Source organism: Capricornis sumatraensis, chromosome 3, assembly GCF_032405125.1.
Source record: "Capricornis sumatraensis isolate serow.1 chromosome 3, serow.2, whole genome shotgun sequence".
Taxonomy (NCBI): domain Eukaryota; kingdom Metazoa; phylum Chordata; class Mammalia; order Artiodactyla; family Bovidae; genus Capricornis; species Capricornis sumatraensis.
This window is the reverse complement of record NC_091071.1, coordinates 115,826,453-115,849,400: the sequence shown is the minus strand read 5'-3', so window position 1 is coordinate 115,849,400 and position 22,948 is coordinate 115,826,453. Positions and strand designations below refer to the sequence as shown.

At 41.0% G+C, this 22,948-nt stretch overlaps 1 protein-coding gene across 1 annotated transcript in view; it reads right to left on the bottom strand.

The window, feature by feature from the left end:
* CFAP221 (cilia and flagella associated protein 221) overlaps nucleotides 1-22,948 on the bottom strand; it is a 122,082-nt gene that overhangs the window by 23,591 nt on the left and 75,543 nt on the right. Inside the window, exons 14-19 of the mRNA XM_068969195.1 lie at nucleotides 22,337-22,442; nucleotides 20,447-20,456; nucleotides 16,463-16,580; nucleotides 14,238-14,318; nucleotides 9,997-10,104; nucleotides 9,768-9,902 (exon numbers count right to left, since the gene is read on the bottom strand). Of these exons, the coding sequence (XP_068825296.1) occupies nucleotides 9,768-9,902; nucleotides 9,997-10,104; nucleotides 14,238-14,318; nucleotides 16,463-16,580; nucleotides 20,447-20,456; nucleotides 22,337-22,442 (558 nt within the window). The remainder of the gene's footprint in view (nucleotides 1-9,767; nucleotides 9,903-9,996; nucleotides 10,105-14,237; nucleotides 14,319-16,462; nucleotides 16,581-20,446; nucleotides 20,457-22,336; nucleotides 22,443-22,948) is intronic.

Below are 22,948 nucleotides of genomic sequence, written 5' to 3'. Positions count from 1 at the left end.
TTTCTTGGGGATGTTCTTGATCATTGCCTCCTGTAGAATGTCACGAACCTCCATCCATAGTTCTTCAGGCACTCTGTCTATAAAATCTAATCCCTTGAATCTATTTGTCACTTCCACTGTATAATCGTAAGAGATTTTATTTAGGTCATATCTGAATGGTCTAGTGGTTTTCCCTACTTTCTTCATTCTAAGTCTGAATTTTGCAATAAGGAATTTATGATCTGAGCCACAGTCAGCTCCTGGTCTTGTTTTTGCTGACTGTATAGAGCTTTTCCATCTTCAGCTGCAAAGATATAATCAATATGATTTTGGTATTGACCATTTGGTGATGTCCATGTGTAGAATCTTCTCTTGCGTTGTTGGAAGAGGGTGTTTGTATGACCAGTGCATTCTCTTGGCAAAACTCTATTAGTCTTTGCTCTGCTTCATTTTGTACTCCAAGGCCAAACTTGCCTGTTACTCCAGGTATCTCTTGATTTCCTACTTTTGCATTCCTACCCTCTAGGATGAAAGGGATGTCTTTTTTTGGTGTTAGTTCTAGAAGGTCTTGTAGGTCTTCATAGGACCTTTCAACTCCAGCTTCTTCAGCATTACTGGTTATACCTCTGAGTTCCTCTTTGAGGAACTGCCCCTCCATCCTGCCATAAGACTACCGGAACATGCCCCCCAGTGGCCAAAACACAGGTATTACAGCTCTTTGGAGGAAAGCAGCAGAGCTAGTGAGAGGAGCACTGAGGCCAACAGTCAGGAACCAGGCAGGTTTGCATCCCATCTGCCCTTGGTGTGACCATCAGCACCTCTGCCCCATCAGAGACACAGATTCTCCCAGGGGAGACTTGCTCAGCAGTATCTAAGGTCCTTCTTCATTCTGCATGCGTGTGTGTGTTCTTACAAGACAGACCATAATCAGGGCAACTACGGTGACATTTTATCGATGATTCTGCACTTACATAGAACCTCCTCAGATTTCCTGTCTGACTTTTAGTCAGAGTTCATCATGGCCTTTTATTTTGCTTTAATGATGTGCCTTTATGAAACCTGTACTGTCGGCACATGGAGTCCACGCTGCCCTGGATGCCTCCTCTGCCCCTGGAGACAATGCACAGACATCACTCCAACATTCCACCGTAAGGCTCTGCTCGTTATACTTAGGGTTTGCATGCCACTTCAGTCGCTTCAGTCATTCCAACTGTTTATGTATCTACAAGCATAAGGAGGAAGGGGGATGCCCCTGAGGGCAGGTAATGGGGGAACACACAGGCTGGCGGGGACACATGCAGTGGAGTGGGGAGAATCGGCTCAGCCTCACATTGTCAGGAGCTTGGACTTAATTCGGTATTAAAAAGGGAGTCAGGCTCCAGGGAACATTAATCAACAAGAGCTCATCCAAAAGCCTCGATACCTACACTGAAACCAAGCTCCACCCAAGAGCCAACAAGTTTCAGAGCAAGACATACCAAGCTAATTCTCCAACAATGCAGGAACATAACCCTGAGCACAAAAATACAGGCAGCCAAACGTCACATCAAACCGACAGACACCTCAGAACTCACTACTGGACACCTCATTGCACTCCAGAGAGAAGAGATCCAGCTCCACCCACCAGAACACCGATGCAAGCTTCCCTAACCAGGAAATCTTGACAAACCACTTGTCCAATCCCACCCACAGGGAAGAACCTCTACAATAAGGAGGAACCACAAACTTCCAGCATACAGAAAGACCACCCCAAACACAGCAACCTAAACAAGATGAAAAGGCAGAGAAATATTCAGCAGGTAATCAAATATGATAAAAGCCCACCAAACCAAACAAAAGAGGAGGAGATAAGGAGTCCACCTGAAAAAGAATTCAGAGTAATGATAGTAAAAATGATCTAAAGTCCTGAAAACAAAATGGAGTTACAGATAAATAATCTGGAGACAAAGATTCAGAAGATGCAAGACAAGTTTAACAAGGACCTAGAAGGAATAAAAAAGAGTCAATCAATAATGAATAATGCAATAACTGAGATCAATAGCACTCTGGAGGGAACCAACAGTAGAATAACTGAGGCAGAAGATAGAATAAGAGAGGTGGAAGATAGAATGGTGGAAATAGATGACGCAGAGAGGAAAACAGAAAAAAGAATTAAAAGAAGTGAAGACAACCTCAGAGACCTCTGGGACAATGTTAAACGCCCCAACATTCAAATCATAGGAGTCCTGGAAGAAGACAAAAAGAAAGGCCATGAGAAAATACTCGAGGAGATAATAGTTGAAAACGTCCCTAAAACAGGGAAGGAAATCATCACCCAAGTCCAAGAAAGCCAGAGACCCAAACAGGATAAACCTAAGGCGAAACACCCCAAGACATATATTAATCAAATTAATGAAGATCAAACACAAAGAACAAATATCGAAAGCAGCAATGGATAAACAACAAATAACTCACAAGGGGATCCCCATAAGGATAACAGCTGACCTTTCAATAGAAACTCTTCAAGCCAGAAGGGAATGGCAGGACATACTTAAAGTGATGAAAGAGGAAAATATAACAACCCAGATTACTGTACCCAGCAAGGATCTCATTCAGATATGAAGGAGAAATCAAAAGCTTTACAGACAAGCAAAAGCTCAGAGAATTCAGCACCACCAAACCAGCTCTTCAACAAATGCTAAAGGATCTTCTCTAGACAGGAAACACAGAAAAGGTTTATAAACTCGAATCCAAAACAACAAAGTAAATGGCAATGGGATTATTTTTTATTTATATTTAATTATCTTAAATGTAAATGGGTTGACTGCCCCAACCAAAAGACAAAGACTGGCTGAATGGATACAAAAACAAGACCCCTATATATGCTGTCTACAAGAGACCCACCTCAAAACAAGGGACACAAACAGACTGAAAGTGAAGGGCTGGAAAACTATATTTCACTCAAATGGAGACCAAAAGAAAGCAGGAGTAGCAATACTCATATCAGATAAAATAGACTTTGAAATAAGGGCCGTGAAAAGAGACAAAGAAGGGCACTACATAATGATCAAAGGATCAATCCAAGAAGAAGATATAACAATTATAAATATATATGCACCCAACATAGGAGCACCACAATATGTAAGGCAAATGCTAACAAGTATGAAAGGGGAAATTAACAATAACACAGTAATAGTGGGAGACTTTAACACCCCACTCACACCTATGGATAGATCAATTAAACAGAAAAAAATTAGCAAGGAAACACAAACTTTAAATGATACAATGGACCAGTTAGACCTAATTGATATCTATAGGACATTTCACCCTAAAACAATGAATTTCACCTTTTTCTCAAGTGCACACAGAACCTTCTCCAGATCACACTCTGGGCCATAAATCTAGCCTTGGTAAATTCAAAAAAATGGAAACCATCTCAAGTATCTTTTCTGATCACAATGCAGTAAGATTAGACAGGAAAAAAACTATTAAAAATACAAACATATGGAGGCTAAACAACACAATTCTGAATAACCAACAAATCACAGAAGAAATCAAAATATGAGCATAAACCAATGAAAATGAAAACACAACAACCCAAAACCTATGGGATTCAGTAAAAGCAATGCTAAGGGGAAGGTTCATAGCAATACAAGCCTACCTCAAGAAACAGGAGAAAAATCAAAATAAATAACCTAACTCTACACCTAAAGCATCAGGGAGTTCACGGTTCATGTATTGCTGAAGCCTGGCTTGGAGAATTTTGAGCATTACTTTACTAGCATGTGAGATGAGTGCAATTGTGTGGTAGTTTGTGCATTCTTTGGCATTGCCTTTCTTTGGGATTGGAATGAAAACTGACCTTTTCCAGTCTTGTGGCCACTGCTGAGTTTTCCAAATTTGCTGGCATATTGAGTGCAGCACTTTCACAGCATCATCTTTCAGGATTTGAAACAGCTCAACTGGAATTCCATCACCTCCACTAGCTTTGTTCATAGTGATGCTTTCTAAGGCCCACTTGACTTCACTTTCCAAGATGTCTGGCTCTAGATTAGTGATCACATCATCATGATTATCTGGGTCATGAAGATCTTTTTTGTACAGTTCTTCCATGTATTCTTGCCACCTCTTCTTAATATCTTCTGCTTCTGTTAGGTCCAGACCATTTCTGTCCTTTATCGAGCCCATCTTTGCATGAAATGTTCCCTTGGTATCTCTAATTTTCTTGAAGAGATCTCTAGTCTTTCCCATTCTGTTCTTTTCCTCTATTTCTTTGCATTGATTGCTGAAGAAGGCTTTTTATCTCTTCTTGCTATTCTTTGGAACTCTGCATCCAGATGCTTATATCTTTCCTTTTCTCCTTTGCTTTTCACCTCTCTTCTTTTCACAGCTATTTGTAAGGCCTCCCCAGACAGCCATTTTGCTTTTTTTGCATTTCTTTTCCATGGGGATGGTCTTGATCCCTGTCTGCTGTACAATGTCACAAACTTCATTCCATAGTTCATCAGGCACTCTGTCTATCAGATCTAGGCCCTTAAATCTATTTCTCACTTCCACTGTATAATCATAAGGGATTTGATTTAGGTCATACCTGAATGGTCTAGCGGTTTTCCCTACCTTCTTCAATTTAAGTCTGAATTTGGTAATGAGGAAACAGTTCCAGAAAAACATCTATTTCCACTTTATTGACTATGCCAAAGCCTTTGACTGTGTGGATCACAATAAACTGTGGAAAACTCTGAAAGAGATGGGAATACCAGACCACCTAACCTGCCTCTTGAGAAATCCGTATGCAGGTCAGGAAGCAACAGTTAGAACTGGACATGGAACAACAGACTGGTTCCAAATAGGAAAAGGAGTATGTCCAGGCTGTATATTGTCACCCTGCTTATTTAACTTATATACAGAGTACATCATGAGAAACACTGGACTGGAAGAAACACAAGCTGGAATCAAGATTGCCGGGAGAAATATCAATCACCTCAGATATGCAGATGACACCACCCTTATGGCAGAAAGTGAAGAGGAGCTAAAAAGCCTCTTGATGAAAGTGAAAGAGGAGAGTGAAAAAGTTGGCTTAAAGCTCAACATTCAGAAAATGAAGATCATGGCATCCGGTCCCATCACTTCATGGGAAATAGATGGGGAAACAGTGGAAACAGTGTTGGACTTTATTTTTGGGGGCTCCAAAATCACTGCAGATGGTGATTGCAGCCATGAAATTAAGAGGCGCATACTCCTTGGAAGAAAAGTTATGACCAACCTAGATAGTATATTCAAAAGCAGAGACATTACTTTGCCGACTAAGGTCCGTCTAGTCAAGGCTATGGTTTTTCCTGTGGTCATGTATGGATGTGAGAGTTGGACTGTGAAGAAGGCTGAGTGCCGAAGAATTGATGCTTTTGAACTGTGGTGTTGGAGAAGACTCTTGAGAGTCCCTTGGACTGCAAGGAGATCCAACCAGTCCATTCTGAAGGAGATCAGCCCTAGGATTTCTTTGGAAGGAATGATGCTAAAGCTGAAACTCCAGTACTCTGGCCACCTCATGCGAAGAGTTGACTCATTGGAAAAGACTCTGATGCTGGGAGGGACTGGGGGCAGGAGGAAAAGGGGATGACAGAGGATGAGATGGCTGGATGGCATCACGGACTCGATGGACATGAGTCTGAGTGAACTCCAGGAGTTGGTGATGGACAGGGAGGCCTGGCGTGCTGCGATTCATGGGGTTGCAAAGAGTCGGACACGACTGAGCGAATGAACTGAACTGAACTGAACTGAACTGAACACCTAAAGCAACTAGAAAAAGAATAAATGAAGCACCCCAGGGTTAGTAGAAGGAAAGAAATCCTAAAATTTAGAGCAGAAATAAATGCAAAAGAAACAAAGGTGACCATAGCCAACATCAACAAAACCAAAAGCTGGTTCTTTGAGAAGATAAATAAAATAGACAAACCATTAGCCAGACTCATCAAGAAACAAAGGGAGAAGAATCAAGTCAACAAAATTAGAAATGAATGGAGAAATCAGACAACACAGAAATACAAAGGATCGTAAAGACTACTAGCAGCAACTATATGCCAATACAATGGATAGCTTGGAAGAAGTGGACAAATTCTTAGAAAAGTGTGACTTTCCAAAACTGAACCAGGAAGAAATAGAAAACCTTAACAGACCCATCACAAGCACAGAAATCGAAACCATAATCAGAAATCTTCCACCAGGATCAGATGGCTTCACAGCTGAATTCTACCAAAAATTTAAAGAAGAGCTAACACCTATCCTACTCAAACTCTTCCAGAAAATTGCAGAGGAAGGTAAACTTCCAAACTCATTCTATGAGGCCACCATCACCCTAACACCAAAACCAGACAAAGATGCCACAAAAAAAGAAAACTACAGGTTAACATCACTGATGAACATAGATGCAAAAATCCTTAACAAAATTTTAGTAAACAGAACCCAACAGCATATTAAAAAGATCATACATCATGACCAAGTGGGTTTTATTGCAGGGATGCAAGGATTCTTCAATATTCACAAATCAATCAATGTGATACACCACATTAACAAATTGAAAGATAAAAACTATATGATTATCTCAATAGATGCAGAGAAAGGCTTTGACAAAATTCAACATCCATTTATGATAAAAACCCTGCAGAAAGCAGGCATAGAAGGAACATACCTGTAATAAAAGGAACATACATATAATATAGGAACATAACATATAATAAAAGCTATATATGACAAACCAACAGCAAATATTATCCTCAATGGTGAAAAACTGAAAGCATTTCCCCTAAAGTCAGGAATGAGACAAGGATGCCCACTCTCACCATCACTATTCAACATAGTTTTGGAAATTTTAGCCACAGCAATGAGAGAAGAAAAAGAAATGAAAGGAATCCAGATTGGAAAAGAAGAAGTAAAACTCTTACTGTCTGCAGATAACATGACCCTCTATATAGAAAACCCTAAAGACTCCACCAGAAAATTACTAGAGCTAATCAATGAATATAGTAAAGTTGCAGGATATAAAATTAACACACAGAAATCCCTTGCATTCCTATACACTAACAATGAAAACAGAAAGAGAAATTAAGGAAACAATTCCATTCATCATTGCAATGAAAAAAATAAAATACTTAGGAATAAATCTACCTAAAGAAACAAAACACCTATATATAGAAGATTATAAAACACTGATGAAAGAAATCAAAGATGACACAAATAGATGGAGAAATATACCATGTTCATGGATTGGAAGAATCAATATAGTGAAAATGAGTATATTATTCAAAGCAATCTATAGATTCAATGCAATCCCTATCAAGCTACCAATGGTATTTTTCAAACTAGAGCAAATAATTTCACAATTTGTATGAAAATACAAAAAACCTTGAATAGCCAAAGCAATCTTGAGAAAGAAGAATGGAACTGGAGGAATCAACCAGCCTGACTTCAGGCTCTACTACAAAGCTACAGTCATCAAGACAATGTGGTACTGGCACAAAGACAGAAACATAGATTAATGGAACAAAACAGAAAGCCCAGAGATAAATCCACGCACCTATGGACACCTTATCTTTGACAAAGGAGGCAAGGATATACAATGGAGAAAAGACAATCTCTTTAACAAGTGGTGCTGGGAAAACTGGTCAACCACTTGTAAAAGAATGAAACTAGAACACTTTCTAACACCATACACAAAAATAAACTCAAAATGGATTAAAGCTCTAAATGTAAGATCAGAAACTATAAAACTCCTAGAGGAAAACATAGACAAAACACTCTCTGACGTAAATCATGGCAGGATCCTCTATGACCCACCTCCCAGAATATTGGAAATAAAAGCAAAAATAAACAAATGGGACCTAACTAAACTTAAAAGCTTTTGCATAACAAAGGAAACTATAAACAAGGTGAAAAGACAGCCTTCAGAATGGGAGAAAACAATAGCAAATGAAGCAGCTGACAAAGAATTAATCTCAAAAATATATAAGCAACTCCTGCAGCTCAATTCCAGAAAAATAAGCAACCCAATAAAAAAATGGGCCAAAGAACTAAACAGACATTTCTCCAAAGAAGACATACAGATGGCTAACAAAACATGAAAAGATGCTCAACATCACTCATTATCAGAGAAATGCAAATCAAAACCATAGTACCAGCCATGCTGGTCAGAATGGCTGCTATCAAAAAGTCCACAAACAATAAATGCTGGAGAAGGTGTGGAGAAAAAGGAACCCTTTTACACTGTTGGTGGGAATGCAAACTAGTATAGCCACTATGGAGAACAGTGTGGAGAGTCCTTAAAAAACTGGAAATTGAACTGCCATACGACCCAGCAATCCTACTGCTGGGAATATGCACCGAGGAAACCAGAACTGAAAGAGACACGTGTACCCCAATATTCATTGCAGCACTGTTTACAATAGCCAGGACATGGAAGCAACCTAGATGTCCATCAGCAGATGAATGGATAAGAAAGTTGTGGTACATATACACAATGCAATATTACTCAGGTATTAAAAAGAATGCATCTGAATCAGTTCTAATGAGGTGGATGAAACTGGAGCCTATTATACAGAATGAAGTAAGTCAGAAAGAAAAACACCAATACAGTATAGTAACACATATATATGGAATTTAGAAAGATGGTAACAATGACCCTATATGTGAGACAGCAAAAGAGACACAGATGTAAGGAACAGAGTTTTGGACTCTGTGGGAGAAGGCGAGGGTGGGATGATTTGAGAGAATAGCATTGAATCATGTATATTACTATATGTGAAATAGATTGCTGGTCCAGGTTTGATGGAAACAGGGCACTCAGGGCTGGTGCACTGGGATGACCCTGAGGGATGGGATGGGGAGGGAGGTGGGAGAGAGGTTCAGGATGAGGAACACATGTATACCCATGGCTGATTCATGTGAATGTATGGCAAAAACCACCACAATATTGTAATTAGCCTCCAATTAAAATAAATTAAAAAAAATAAAATGTATACTTTGGGCCAATGAAGCATTAAAAAAAAGGGAGTCAGGGATCGGTGTGGCAGGGACATGGTGCCCAAAGATGGGATAAGGGATCAACTAGAACTTCAGGATGGAGTTTGGGGTGACTTTACTTTTTTCTGTTGTGTTTTCTTCTTTAAAAATATATACATATATTTTACCTTTAAAACTTGTGAATCACTGTATTATATACCAGTACATAAACTTGTATAATGCTATATGGAAACTATGCTTAAAATAAACACAAAAATACATACGTGCATGTTACAGATACGGCCATAAAACTATTGTCTTAAAAAATAAATGCCGGAGTTGTTAAAAGAAACGTTGATATTCTCCAAGCAATAAAGTCTGGCCAGCAATTTCAAAAGTGAGATGTTGTTTAACCCCTGAAATTCCAAAGAGAGAAAAATATTCCCAATTGGTGCTTCTGTCTTCTTTTTTTCAATGCCTTTTTTAAAAAAAAAGAAGTATAGTTGATTTACAATATTGTGTCAGTTTTAGGTGTTCAGCAAAGTGATCGTTTTATATATATATATGTGTATATATATATATGCCAGATTCTTTTCTGTTATAGGGGATACAGTTCCCTGATACAGTAGGACCTTATTGTTTATCTGTTTCATGCGCAGTTAGGAGTACTTGCTAATCTCACACTCCTAGTTCACCCTACCTCCCTTTCCCCTTTGGCAACCATAAACAAGCTTGTTTTCTATTTGTTTCTGTTTTCTTATAAGGTAACTGCTAAAACAAAGAGACAGGGAACCATGACTTCTGCTGATGGCACTTACAAAAATATAAAGCGGGTCGTAATCTGGAGCTTGGGCCATGGCCTCGGGGAGTTTTATGCTCAGGACTGAGGTCTCACCGGGCAGCTGGGGCGAGGAATCCTGCTTGGGCAGGGTGATGACCGTGGTGGCTTCATCCTGGGCCAGGACCAAGGGCAGCATGTTAGTCTCGAGGCCTGGGCAGCGAGGAAAAGGTGGGGGCGGTTCCTCTCCCCAAGGTGGGATGCGTTACCTCAGCTCCTTGCCTCAGGGCCCGAGCAAGCTTTTGAGGTCTGTAGCTGGCTGAAGACCCCTGCACAGAGACCGGCTGGTACCTCTTGATCTTGTATAGCTGAGGAACCTGGGGGAGGGAAGGCAGGAGCTCATGGCCCTTGAGAGGCATTTCCCAGCCCCGGGACCCTGGTCGGTTTGGCCCAGCCCTGTCAACACAGTCCTGGCCCTGTTCTGGGTCCCAACACACAGAAGGGTTCATAGTTACCTATAGATACACTGAACACTGGTTTGTCAATTTAAAACTTGCATATTTTACAAGGACCTATGGTACAGCACACAGAATGATACTCAATATTTTGTTAAGAACATCTAAGAGAAAATGGGCTTCCTTGCTGGCTCCGTCAATAAAGAATCTGCCTGCAATGCAACACCTGGATCAGGAAGATCCCCTGGAGAAGGCAACAGCAACCCATGCCAGTATTCTTGCCTGGGAATTCCCATGGATGGAGGAGCCTGGTGAGCTATAGTCCATGGGATCACAAGAGTCAGACATGACTTATCAACTAAACCACCACTACCATAAGGGAAGAGTCTCAAAAATAATATAAGTATATATATGTGTGTAACTGAATAACTGTGCTGTACACCTGAAACTAACACGATATTGTAAATCAATTATACTTAACTTAAAAAATGAGACAAATAAATATGCATATTTTCAAAAACAAAAGTGGTCATACAACTCAACGAAAACTAACTGACTTTTGTTTACTTACACCTTTTCTTCAAATTTCTAACATATGCATTTCAAGTAGCTTCAGGTATGCACGTGGTGGTGGTTGTTGAGTTGCTAAATCGTGTCTGACTCTTTGCGACTGCAGCACACCAGGCTTCCCTCTCCTTCACTAGCTAATTCATGGCCATTTAGTCGATAATTCTATTTAACCATCTCATCCTCTGTCACCGTCTTCTCCTCCTGCCTCAATCTTCCCCAGCATCAGGGTCTTTTCCAATGAGTCAGGTCTTCCCATCAGGTGGCCAAAGTATTGGAGCTTCAGCTTCAGCATCAGTCCTTCCAATGAACATTCAGAGTTGATTTCCTTCAGGATTGACTGGTTTGACCTCCTTGCTGTCCAAGGGACTCTCCAGAGTCTTCTCCAGCACCACAGTTCAAAGGCATCCATTTTTTGGCACTCAGTCTTCTTTATGGTCCAACTCTCACATCCATACATGGCTACTGGAAAAATAACAGCTTTGACTATATGCACCTTTGTCAGCAAAATGATGTCTCTGATTTTTAACACACTGTCTAGGTTTGTCACAGCTTTTCTTCTGAGGTGCAAGAATCTTTTAATTTCATGGCTGCAGTTACTGCCTGCAGTGATTTTAGAGGCCAAGAAAATAAAGTTCATCACTGTCTCCATTTTCCCCCCATCTATTTGCCATCAAGTGATGGGACCAGATGCCATGATCTTCATTTTTTGAATACTGAGTTTTAAGCCAGCTTTTTCCACTCTCCTTTTTCACCTTCATCAAGAGGCTCTTTAGTTTCTCTTCACTGTCATTAGAGTGGTATCATCTGCATTTCTAAGGTTGTTGATGTTTCTCCCGCCTATCTTGATTCCAGCTTATAACTCATCCAGCCTGGCATTTCTCATGATGTGCTCAGAAAATAGGTTAAACAAACAGGGTGACAGCAGACAGCCCTGTCATACTCCTTTTTCAATCAGTTGCTCCATACAGGACTCTAACCGTTGCTTCTTGACCCACATGCAATTTCTCAGGAGACAGGTAAGATTGTCTGGTAACTGTTGCTTCTTGACCCACATACAATTTCTCAGGAGACAGGTAAGCTCTTTAAGAGCTTTCCATGGTTTGTTATGATCCACACAGTCAAAGACTTAAGTGTGGTCGATGAAATGGAGGTAGATGTTTTTCTGGAATTTCCTTGCTTTCTCTAGGATCCAGTGAATGTTGACAATTTGATCTCTGGCTCCTCTGCCTTTTCTAAACCCAGCCGGTAACATCTGGAAGTTCTCAGTTCACGTACTGCTGAAGCCGAGCCTGAAGGATTTTGAGCATAACCTTACTAGCATGCAAAATGAGCACAATTGTACAGTAGTTTGAGCATCCTTTGGCATTGCCCTTTTTGGGATTGGAATGAAAACTGACCTTTTCCAGCCCTGTGGGCACTGCTGAGTTTTCCAAATTTGCTGGCATATTGAGTGCAGCACTTCAACAGCATCATTTTTAAGGATTTGAAATAGCTCAGCTGGAATTCCGTCACCTCAATTAGCTTTGTTTGTAGTAATGCTTCCTAAAGCCCATTTGACTTCACACTCCAGGATGTCTGACTCTAGGTGAGTGACCATATCCTTGTGATTATCCAGGTCATTAAGATGTTTTTTGTACAGTTCTTCTGTGTATTCCTGCCGCTTCTTCCTAATATCTTCTGTTTCTGTTAATTCCTTGCCATTTCTGTCCTTTATTGTGCCCATCTTTGCATGAACTCTTTCCTTGATATCTCCAATTTTCCTGAAGAGATCTCTAGTCTTTCCCATGCTATAGTTTTCCTGTTTCTTTGCATTGTTCACTTAGGAAGGCTTTCTTATCTCTCCTTACTATTCTCTGGAACTCTGCATTCAGTTGGGTATATCTTTCCTTTTCTCCCTTGTTTTTTCATTCCTCTTCTTTTCTCAGCTATTTGTAAAGCCTCCTCAGACAATCACTTTGCCTTCTTGCATTTCTATTTCTATCGGATGGTTTGGTCACTGCCTCCTGTACAATGTTATCAACCTCTGTCCATAGTTCTTTAGGCATTCTGTCTACCACATCTAATCATTTGAATCTATTCATTACTTCCACTGTATAATCACAAGGGATTTGATTTAAGTTATACTAGTGTAACTAGTGGCCTAGTGGTTTCCCCTGCTTTCTTCAATTTAAGCCTGTGAATTCTGCAATAAAGAGTTTATGATCTGAGCCACAGTGAGCTCCAGGTCTTTTTTTCTGCTGATTGTATGAAGCTGCTCCATCTTCTATTGAAAAGAATGTAATCATTCTGAATTCAGTATTGACCATCTGGTGATGTCCATGTGTAGAGTCATCTCTTGTGCTATTGGAAAAGGGTGCTTGCAATGACCAATGTGTTCTCTTGACAAAACTCTGTTACCTTTGCTCTGCTTCATTTTGTACTCCAAGGCCAAACTTGCCTGTTACTCCAGGTATCTCTTGATTTCCTACTTTGGCATTCTTACCCTCTAGGATGAAAGGGACATCTGTTTTTGGTGTTAGTTCTAGAAGGTTCTTGTAGGTCTTCATAGAACCATTCACCTTCAGCTTCTTTGGCATCAGTGGTTGGGGCACAGACTTGGATTACTGTGATATTGAATGGTTTGCCTTGGAAATGAACTGAGATCATTCTGTCATTTTCAAGATTGCACCCAAGTATCACATTTTGGACTCTTTTGTTGACTCTGAGGGTTACTCCATTTCTTCTAAGGGATTCTCACCCACAGTAGTAGATATAATTGTCATCTGAATTAAATTCACCCATTCCTGTCCATTTTAGTTCACTGATTTCTAAGATGTCAATGTTCACTCTTGCCACCTCCTGCTTGACCACATCCAATTTACCTTGATTCATGGACCTAACATTCCAGGTTCCTAGGAAGTATTGTTCTTTACAGCTTTGGACTTTACTTTCACCACCAGACACATCCACAACTGAGCATTGTTTCTGCTTTGGCCCAGTCACTTTGCCCTTTCTGTAGCTACTAGTGATTGCCCTCCACTCTTCCCCAGTAGCATACTGGACATCTTCCAACCTGGGGGACTGATCTTCTGGTGTCATATCGTTTTGCCTTTTCATACCGTTCATGGGGTTCTTGCAGCAAGAATACTGGTGCAGTTTGCCATTTCTTCCTCCAGTGGACCACATTTTGTCAGAACTCTCCACTATGACCCATCTGTCTTGGGTGGCCCAGCATGGCATGGCTCAGAGCTTCACTGAGTTCAGGTTTGCATACTATATGGTATATCCACAGAATAAAGATCCTGGTTTCCACAAACCACATCAGGAAAAGAGAATCTGTTACACCTCACACATCACATTAGATAACAGCAGGGAAATAAACAGTGTTTGTTATTCATTATAATCTGTAATAGAACAAAACTAATGAATTAGAGCAATTCAGAGTCAAAAACACTTTGTTTAGGACATAAGAAACCCAGTTAACGAAACCATATGACAGGTCTGACCTGCAGATTGAAGAAGGAATGGGGCTGCTTGACTTGAATTTCTGAAGATTTAATTGGGACAGGTCCAAGGCCACCAGGAGCCTAAAATGTGAAAATTCAAAAAGGTGACACATGATCAACATTGAGCAAAGGCAGCTATACTTCTGTTTCTCTACATTCTGAACATTAAGTGAACAGCTCTTCTCCCTAAATAACTCTTCCTGCAACCAAGGCTGATATCTGACTACATTTGATACTTGATATGCAGGGAATGGAGGCAGTGTGGCCACTGCCCACCCCCAAATCCTTGTCTCTCAGGGTGTGTCTTTTATTTTCCCCTGTTGTGGAGGCTGCACCTGTTGCCCAGAATCCCCTTCAGACCTGAGGAGTGAGTCCTGAGTCCTATTGACAGAAACAACCCTCAGGGGTCAGCCCTCAGGGGCAGCAGTGGCTGAAGGGTGCTATCTCACTCGAGGCCGTGTGCTCACTGGGACAGCTGCCTCCAAAGACAGGGTGAAGCAAAGATACAAAGGTGGTCCTTGCCCTGTGCCAGGCCCAGAGCCCCTTGTGACGTCAGCGAGGACTTCATCAAAGTACTGTAGCCTTATTTCTCCTCTGCCCATTCCATTCCCTTCCCTTCCAAGGATGCTAATCCCCAAAGCATCACCTAATACATGTCCTGCAGGTGGATGTGCAGCATCACCCACAGAACCCAGAGCAGTGTCCAGCCTGTGCCAGGCACTCAATAAATACTATATCTCACCTAATCTAAGACACCGTCATTAAACTGGTATGATGCAGTGTAAATATGACACCAATAATTATAGGCATTTTCCAATTTCAGAGATGCTGTATTTAAAATACTGTTCTTAGAATAGATGAAATACCGTATGTATGGAATGAATTACAAAAATCTTTATGAACAGGGATGCCAAGCATTCTGTTTTTCATCAACCCTGAGCATCAGAGAAGTTGCTGTAGAACTAACTCAGGTACCAAATGAAGTAAAAAGCTTTGCATTATTAAAAAACTAAAATAGGTTCTACAGCACAGTGATAATCTCTTTTCATCCCTAACACTCTCCACCCATTAATTATTGACTGTCAGATAATTCTTATTGTTTGAAAATCACAGATTTATCATTTTCTAGAAACTAAATAGGGCTTCACAGGTGGTGCTAGTGATAAAGAATCCACCTGCCAATGCAGGAGACCTAAGAGATGAAGGTTCGATCCCTGGGTCAGGAAGATCCCCTGGAGAAGGGAATGGCAACCCACTCCAGTATTCTTGCCTGGAGAATCCCATGGACTGAGAAGCCTGGTGGGCTGCAGTCCATGGGGTTGCAAAGAGTCAGACACAACTGAAGTGACTTAGCATGCATATGTGCAGGAACCGAATATTCTGAGCTTTTAAGTCATTGAATTATCTAATCCAGAAAACACATGGAATTTCTAAAGTCAGTCCTGTACCTGTTGACTAGGTTGACCTGCAATGCTTAACCCACTTTACAGGATGTGCATGGCAACTTCATTCTTTGAAACTAAAAAATCGTTTTGCTTGTGCCTTTTCAACATTGATTTAAACACACTTTTTATTGCTAAACCTGTGAACTTGGGAAACTCAGGCTGCATTATATTACAGGCTCTGTGCACTTGTGTCTCAGTTTCCTTCTCAGCTGCAAGAGAATAAACCTACCTATTAAATTTGAAGATTAATTAAATTGATAGAACTTGAGAAAGTCCTGCCTGCCTCGTGGTTTAGCCACCACCTGAATTACAATGCATCATTTGATAAACTGTCAAACTTCTTGCCAAGAGGGAAGGAGGGATGGACTTGTGAGTCTGAGGTTGGACTGTTAGATGATGGGGCCACCCACCCCCAACCTCTGCAGTTTTCACACAGCAGGGGGCATGGCTGAGCTGGGCCTGCCGCCCAGGTCCAGGCTAGGTCCTCCTGGTCCTCTGTATGCTATTCAGCCCTCAGACCCCATTTCCCAGCAGTCCGGGGGGCTCAGTGGTCTCCTGGGCAGATTGGGGCCAGCAAGCTCTGCACAGGTGTCTCAGGGCTAGGTAGGTGGCAGCAGGTGCTTCCTGGTTTCCCATTCATCACAATCACCTGGGCACAGGTCTCCCTTAGGAGCCTCCTGGGAGGAGGCAGAGGGACAGAGACCAGGTGGGGCTCCTCTCGGCACTGGCCTGTCGCCCCCTGACTGCGTTCAGCCCCACCTGCAGCCTCCATGCACCCACCAGTTCATTGGAGTCCTGAGGAGGGCTGTAGGACGGAAAGGCAAAGGGCAGTACTTCCTGGGGAGACACAGAGAACCGGCTGGCGTCCTTACTGACTCGCCCCAGCTGGTATTTGAAGCTCTTGTCTGCGGGTGAAAAACAGAACGGCACTTCTGGAGAGTCTCAAGGCACTTTTGTGAAACCACCATCTCTTTAGCTGTGTATTTGCTACATACCAGTTACTGGGGCCTGGCCATAGGCCATTTAAAAAACAACATGTAAGACGCTTACCCCTTGTAAGGGAAAGTTATGACTAACCTAGATAGTATATTGAAAAGCAGAGACATTACTTTGCCAATAAAGGTCCGTCTAGTCAAGGCTATGGTTTTTCCAGTGGTCATGTATGGATGTGAGAGTTGGACTGTGAAGAAGGCTGAGCGCCGAAGAATTGATGCTTTTGAACTGTGGTGTTGGAGAAGACTCTTGAGAGTCCCTTGGACTGCAAGGAGATCCAACCAGTCCATTCTGAAGGAGATCAGTCCTAGGTGTTCATTGGAAGGACTGACGCTGAAGATGAAACTCCAATACTTTGGCTACCTGATGCGAAGAGTTGACTCATTGGAAAAGACCCTGATGCTGGGAGGGATTGAGGGCAGGAGGAGAAGGGGACGACAGAGGCTGAGATGGCTGGATGGCATCACTGACTCGATGGACATGAGTTTGGGTAGGCTCCGGGAGTTGGTGATGGACAGGGAGACCTGGCGTGCTATGATTCACGGTGTTGCAAAGAGTCGGACACGACTGAGCGACTGAACTGCACTAAACTGAACGTGCATACATATGTATGTGTGTAGTCTTGTTCTTAGTTTCTCATTTGTTCTTTACCTCAACTCCTCCAATTTTTAAAAAAATTTTATTTTTAATTCCAAAACACCATAATTCTTTCTTTTAATACTACTGTTGATATGTATTTAATGGGTTATTTTGCATTCTGAGGCTATTTTACATAGAACTTTTTCTTAATATGTATATTATATTGAAGTATAATTGACTTACATTTCAGGTGCACAGCAAGGTGATCCAGTTATACATATGCACATATATTATCTTTGAGATTATTTTCCATTATAGGTTATTACAAGATATTGACTAGTTCCCTGTGCTATATAATAAACCTTTGCTGCTTGTTGCATATATATTTTTTAAAAATTAGAAATCTAGCATTCTATTCACACTAAGTCAAATAACTGGAATCAAAATGCCATAAATTTTTAAGTTAGGCAAAAACTCATAAGATTTCTAAAATATATATTATACTATTATATATATGTATATAAAAGCTTGTCTACTATCTTGATAAAGGCTGAGAAACAATATAAAAAAAAGTGACGGAGAAATTGGGACACATAAACTAAATGAAATGGGAGTGCTGAATATGAAACAGAAAAAGTGAAACAAACTAGATAAAAGATCATCATATAGGCGAGTTGTTTTTAAACATGGCTGCTCATTAGAAACGTATCTGGAGCTTTGGAGAACAAAAGCAATAGCTAGGCATTTGTATTTTTCAAAAAATTCCGAGACAATTTAAAAAAGTGATTACTGGTTTTTCTATTAAATGGTAGCTGGTAGCTTTGGTGATATACAACTCTATTTTTCTGTTGACTAATCCTAATACAATGGCATTAAGTAATAGTTACATAATCATAATGGTAATAGATGTTTATCAGTTTTCACAATCAATAGCCAGACCAAAAATAAAAGATAAACAATTGCAAGCCATAATGGGAACATGATTAACCTAACAATATAAAATAATTACATAAAGTATGGGGGGTCAAGCAGGTCATGTGGTAAATAGAAGCGCATACATGCACATGTTTTGATATGCCCAGCCAGTCTATGTCTTTCGGTTGGTGAATTTAATCTATTTACATTGAAGGTAATTATGGATACATATGATCCTATTGTTGTTGTTGTTGAGTCTCTCAGTTGTGTTCAACTTCTTGCAACCCCATGGACTGTAGCATGCCGGGCTCCCTGTCCTTCACCATCTCCCAGAGTTTGCTCAAACTCATGTGCACTGAGTTTGGACATGCCAAACTTGGAGATCCCATCCAGCCATCTCATCCTCTGTTGTTCCTATATCCTCCTGCTTTCCATCTTTCCCAGCATCAGGGTCTTTTCCAATGAGTTAGCTCTTCACATCATGTGGCCCAAGTACTGGAGCTTCAGCTTCAGCATCAGTCCTTCTAATCAACATTCAGAGTTGATTTCCTTCAGGATTGACTGGTTTGGTCTCCTTGTTGTCCAAGGGACTCTTCAGAGTCTTCTCCAGCACCACAGTTTGAAGGCATGAGTTCTTCAGTGCTCAGTCGTCTTTACGGTCCAACTTTCACATCTGTATATGACTAATGGAAAAAACCATAGCTTTGACTATACGGGCAATTGTAGGCAAAGCAATGTCTCTGCTTTTTAATATGCTGTATAGGTTTGTCATTGCTTTTCTTCCAAGGAGAAAGTGTCTTTTAATTTCATGGCTGCAATCACCATTTGCAGTGATTTTGGAGCCCAAGAAAATAAAATCCACCACTGTTTCTAGTTGTTTCCCCATCTATTTGCCATGAAGTGATGGGACTGGATGCCATGATCTTCGTTTTTTGAACGTTGAGTTTTAAGCCAGTTTTTTACCTTCATCAAGAGGCCCTTTAATCCCTCTTTGCTTTCTGCATATCTGAGGTTACTGATATTTCTCAATAGATAATGATCCTATTACCATTTTCTTAATTGTTTTGGGTTTATTTTCTGTAGGTCTTTTCCTTCTCTTGTGTTTCTGCCTAGAGAAGTTCCTTTAGCTTTTGTTGTAAAGCTGGTTTGGTGGTGCTGAGTTCTCGTAACTTTTGCTTGTCTGGAAAGTTTTTGACTTCTCCATCAAGTCTGAACGAAAGTCTTGCTGGGTAGAGTATTCTTGGTTGTAGATTCTGCCCTTTTATCACTTTAAGTATATCATGCCATTCCCTTCTGGCTCATAGCATCTCTGTTGAGAAATCAGCTGATAACCTGATGGGGGTTCCCTTATATGTATGTTATTTGTCCTTTTTCCCTTGTTGCTTTTAGTCTTTTGTCTTTGTCTTTAATTTTTGTCAGTTTGATTACTATGTATCTTTTTCCTCCTTGTGTTCATCCTGCCTGGAACTCTGTGCTTCCTGGACTTGGTTGACTATTTCCTAAGTTAGGGAACTTTTTATTTATCATCTCTTCAAATATTTTCTTGGGTCCTTTCTTTCTCTCTTCTCCCCTATAATGTGAATGTTTGTGCATTTAATGTTTCCCCAGAGGTCTCTTAGACTGTCTTTGTTTATTTTCATTCTTTTTTTCTATATTCTGCTCTGTCAGTGATTTCCACCATTCTGTCCTCCAGGTCACTTATCTGTTCTTCTGTCTCAGTTATTCTGCCATTGATTCCTTCCAGTGTTCATCTCTTGTAGTCCATGGGGTCGCTAAGAGTCGGATACGACTGAGCGACTTCACTTTCACTTTTCACTTCCATGCATTGGAGAAGGAAATGGCACCCCACTCCAGTGTTCTTGCCTGGAGAATCCCAGGGACAGGGGAGCCTTGTGGGCTGCCGTCTATGGGGTTGCACAAAGTTGGACACGACTGAAGCAACAGCAGCAGCAGCAGCAGCAGCAGCAGCAGCAGCAGCAGTGCTCGTCTCTGTTTACTTGTTTAGTTCTTGTAGGTTTTTGGTAAAGATTTCTTGCATCTTCTCCATTCTGTTTCCAAAATCGTGGATCATCTTTACTATCATTATTCTGAATTCTTTTTCTGAAAGGTTGCTATCTCCATTTAGTTGTTTTTCTGGAGTTCTATTTTGTCCCTTCATCTGGGACATAACTCTCTGCTTTTTCATCCTGATTACTTTCTGTAAAGTGATTTTTGTACTAGCTGCTATGGGATTGTGGTTCTTCTTGATTCTTCTATCTGTCCTTTGATGAAGGAGGCTAAGAGGCTTCTGTAAGCTTCTTGATGGGAAGGAGAGGGCAGGAAAAGCCAGGTGTTGCTCTGGTGGGCAGGCCCTTGCTCATAAAACTTTAAAACTTTAATCCAACTAACAGTCCCTCCCTGCTAGTTGTTTGGCATGAGGCAACCTAGCCCTGGGGTCTAGAGGCTTTTTTTTTGAAAGTGAAAATGAAAGGTACTCAGTCTGTATACAGTCTATACAGTCTATACTCAATCTATACAGTCCATGGAATTCTTCAGGCCAGAATACTAGAGTGGGTAGCCATTTCCTTCTCCAGAGGATCTTCCCAACCCAGGGATTGAACCCAGGTCTCCTGCATTGCAGGTGGATTCTTTACCAGCTGAGTTATGTGGTAGGGTTAGTAGTGAACTCCAAGAGGGTTTATGCCACAGGGGGCCTTCCCAGACTGCTGCTGCCAGTGCTCCCATCCCTGTGGTGAGCCCCTGCCTACTCACACCTCCACAGGAGATCCTCCAACACTAACAAAGTAGTTTTGGTTCAGTCTCCTGTGGGGTCACTGCTCCTCTCCTCTGGGTCTTGGTGTGTGCAAAATTTTGTTTGTGCTCTCCAAGACTGGAGTCTGTTTCCTGAAGTCTTGTGGAAGTCCTATAATAAAATCCCACTGGCCTTCAGGGTCAGATTCCCTGGGGATTCCCAGTCCCTTTGTAGGATCCCCAGGCTGGAAGCTTGACATGGGGTTCAGAAACTTCATAAGAGAGAGAGGGAGCCTCTTTGGTATTATTTTTCTCCAGTCTGTGGGTTGCCCACCCAGTGGGTATGGAATTTGATTTTAGTATGATTGTGTCCCTCCTACCATCTCGCTGCAGCTTCTTCTTTGTCTCTGGACACAAGTTATCTTTTTTAAGTGGGTTCCAGTGTTCTCCTCTCAATGGTTGTTCAACAGCTAGTTGTGATTTTGGTGTTCTCGCAAAAGGAGATGAGCACACGTCATTCTACTCTGCCATCTTGAATCAGAAGTTCCCCTAAAACTGTAATTCTTAATGAAAGCATCTCTGATGAATATTCTTTGTCCTTATCAGCAAAGAAAAAGATTAAATTAAAGAAACATATAAAGTCATTTTACAGGTGTTCACATTTAACTCACAGGTAAATTTTATGATGTTTTTTAAAGAGTTTATTAGAAATGTCAGTATCAGAGATAAAATAATATAGGAGGAAAAAAGAATAATTAAAATGTAATAAAATGTGCTATGTTCATAGCAGCACCATTTACAACAGTTAAGATATGGATGCAACCTAAATGTCCATTGACACATGAATGGATAAAGAAAATATGGCATATATATATATATATATATATATATATATATAATGGAATATTACTCAGCCACAAAAAAGAACGAAATAATGCCACTTGCAGCAACATGGATATACTTGGGGATTATATCAGTCAGAAAGAGAAAGACAAATACCATATATATACTTATATGTTGAATCTAAAATATGACACATGAACTTATCAACAAAACAGAAAGAGGGAAGGCGTGTGGTTGTCAAGGTGCAGGGGACCTTGCAGGTGTGGGGAGAGATGAAATGGGAGTTTGGAGTTAGCAGAAGCAAACAATTGTGTGCAGAATGGATAAACAACAAGGTCCTATTATATAGCACAGGGCACTATATTCACTATCCTGTGATAAACCACTGGAAAACAATTTTCTAAAAAATGTATATTTATGTATAACAGAATCACTTTGCTGTATAGCAGAATTAACACAGCATTGTAAATCAATTATACTTCAATAATTTAAAAAAATCCAGTATATGTGATTTATGAAAGCTAACTTCATCACAGAGAAGCCCCCTGCTTGGGGTGTATGCTGATGAAACACAGCTGTTGGCAGCTGGTCTACCTTGTGCCATGGACTGTCTTTCCTGAGAGAACCTTTTCATGACGATGTCTTTCTGTATGTTACGGACGGCATTCAGCATAGTAAGCAAGCGGTGATGAATCAGGACCTGGAATTAGAAAGAATAATGATTTCACATTATTAATCAGTGCTCATTTTGGCATTCAATTCAGCTCACTTTCCACAACCGAAACCAGGAGCTGAGCCCACCTGGGAATTCCCAGGAGGTTACACGCTGCCTTAGACAAGGCTGCAGGTGCCAAGGTTCGGGCAGTGCAGACCCGCCTGGATACAAAGAGAGACCAGGCTGTTACCGGGCCTTGACCCGCCCAGTTTACAAGCTTCAGTTTTTCTCAAATTTCCAGAGCAGAAAGAGTGACAAGTTCCAGGGTGAATCTGAGTAGTGACGCCGCTGTTGTGTTATTATCAGAATTGAAGGACAAACTGAGTGGAGGATTCTGTAGAAGCCTGGCAGTGGGTTGGGGCAATGCTGGCTGTACGTTCCCAGGCTTTGTATCCAGAGCAGATGCTGCTGGAGCTGTGCTCCCTGCACATGAAGTCGGGGGCCTGCTCATGTCACAGATCATGCTCCTTTCCATCTGGGGACAGACTTTG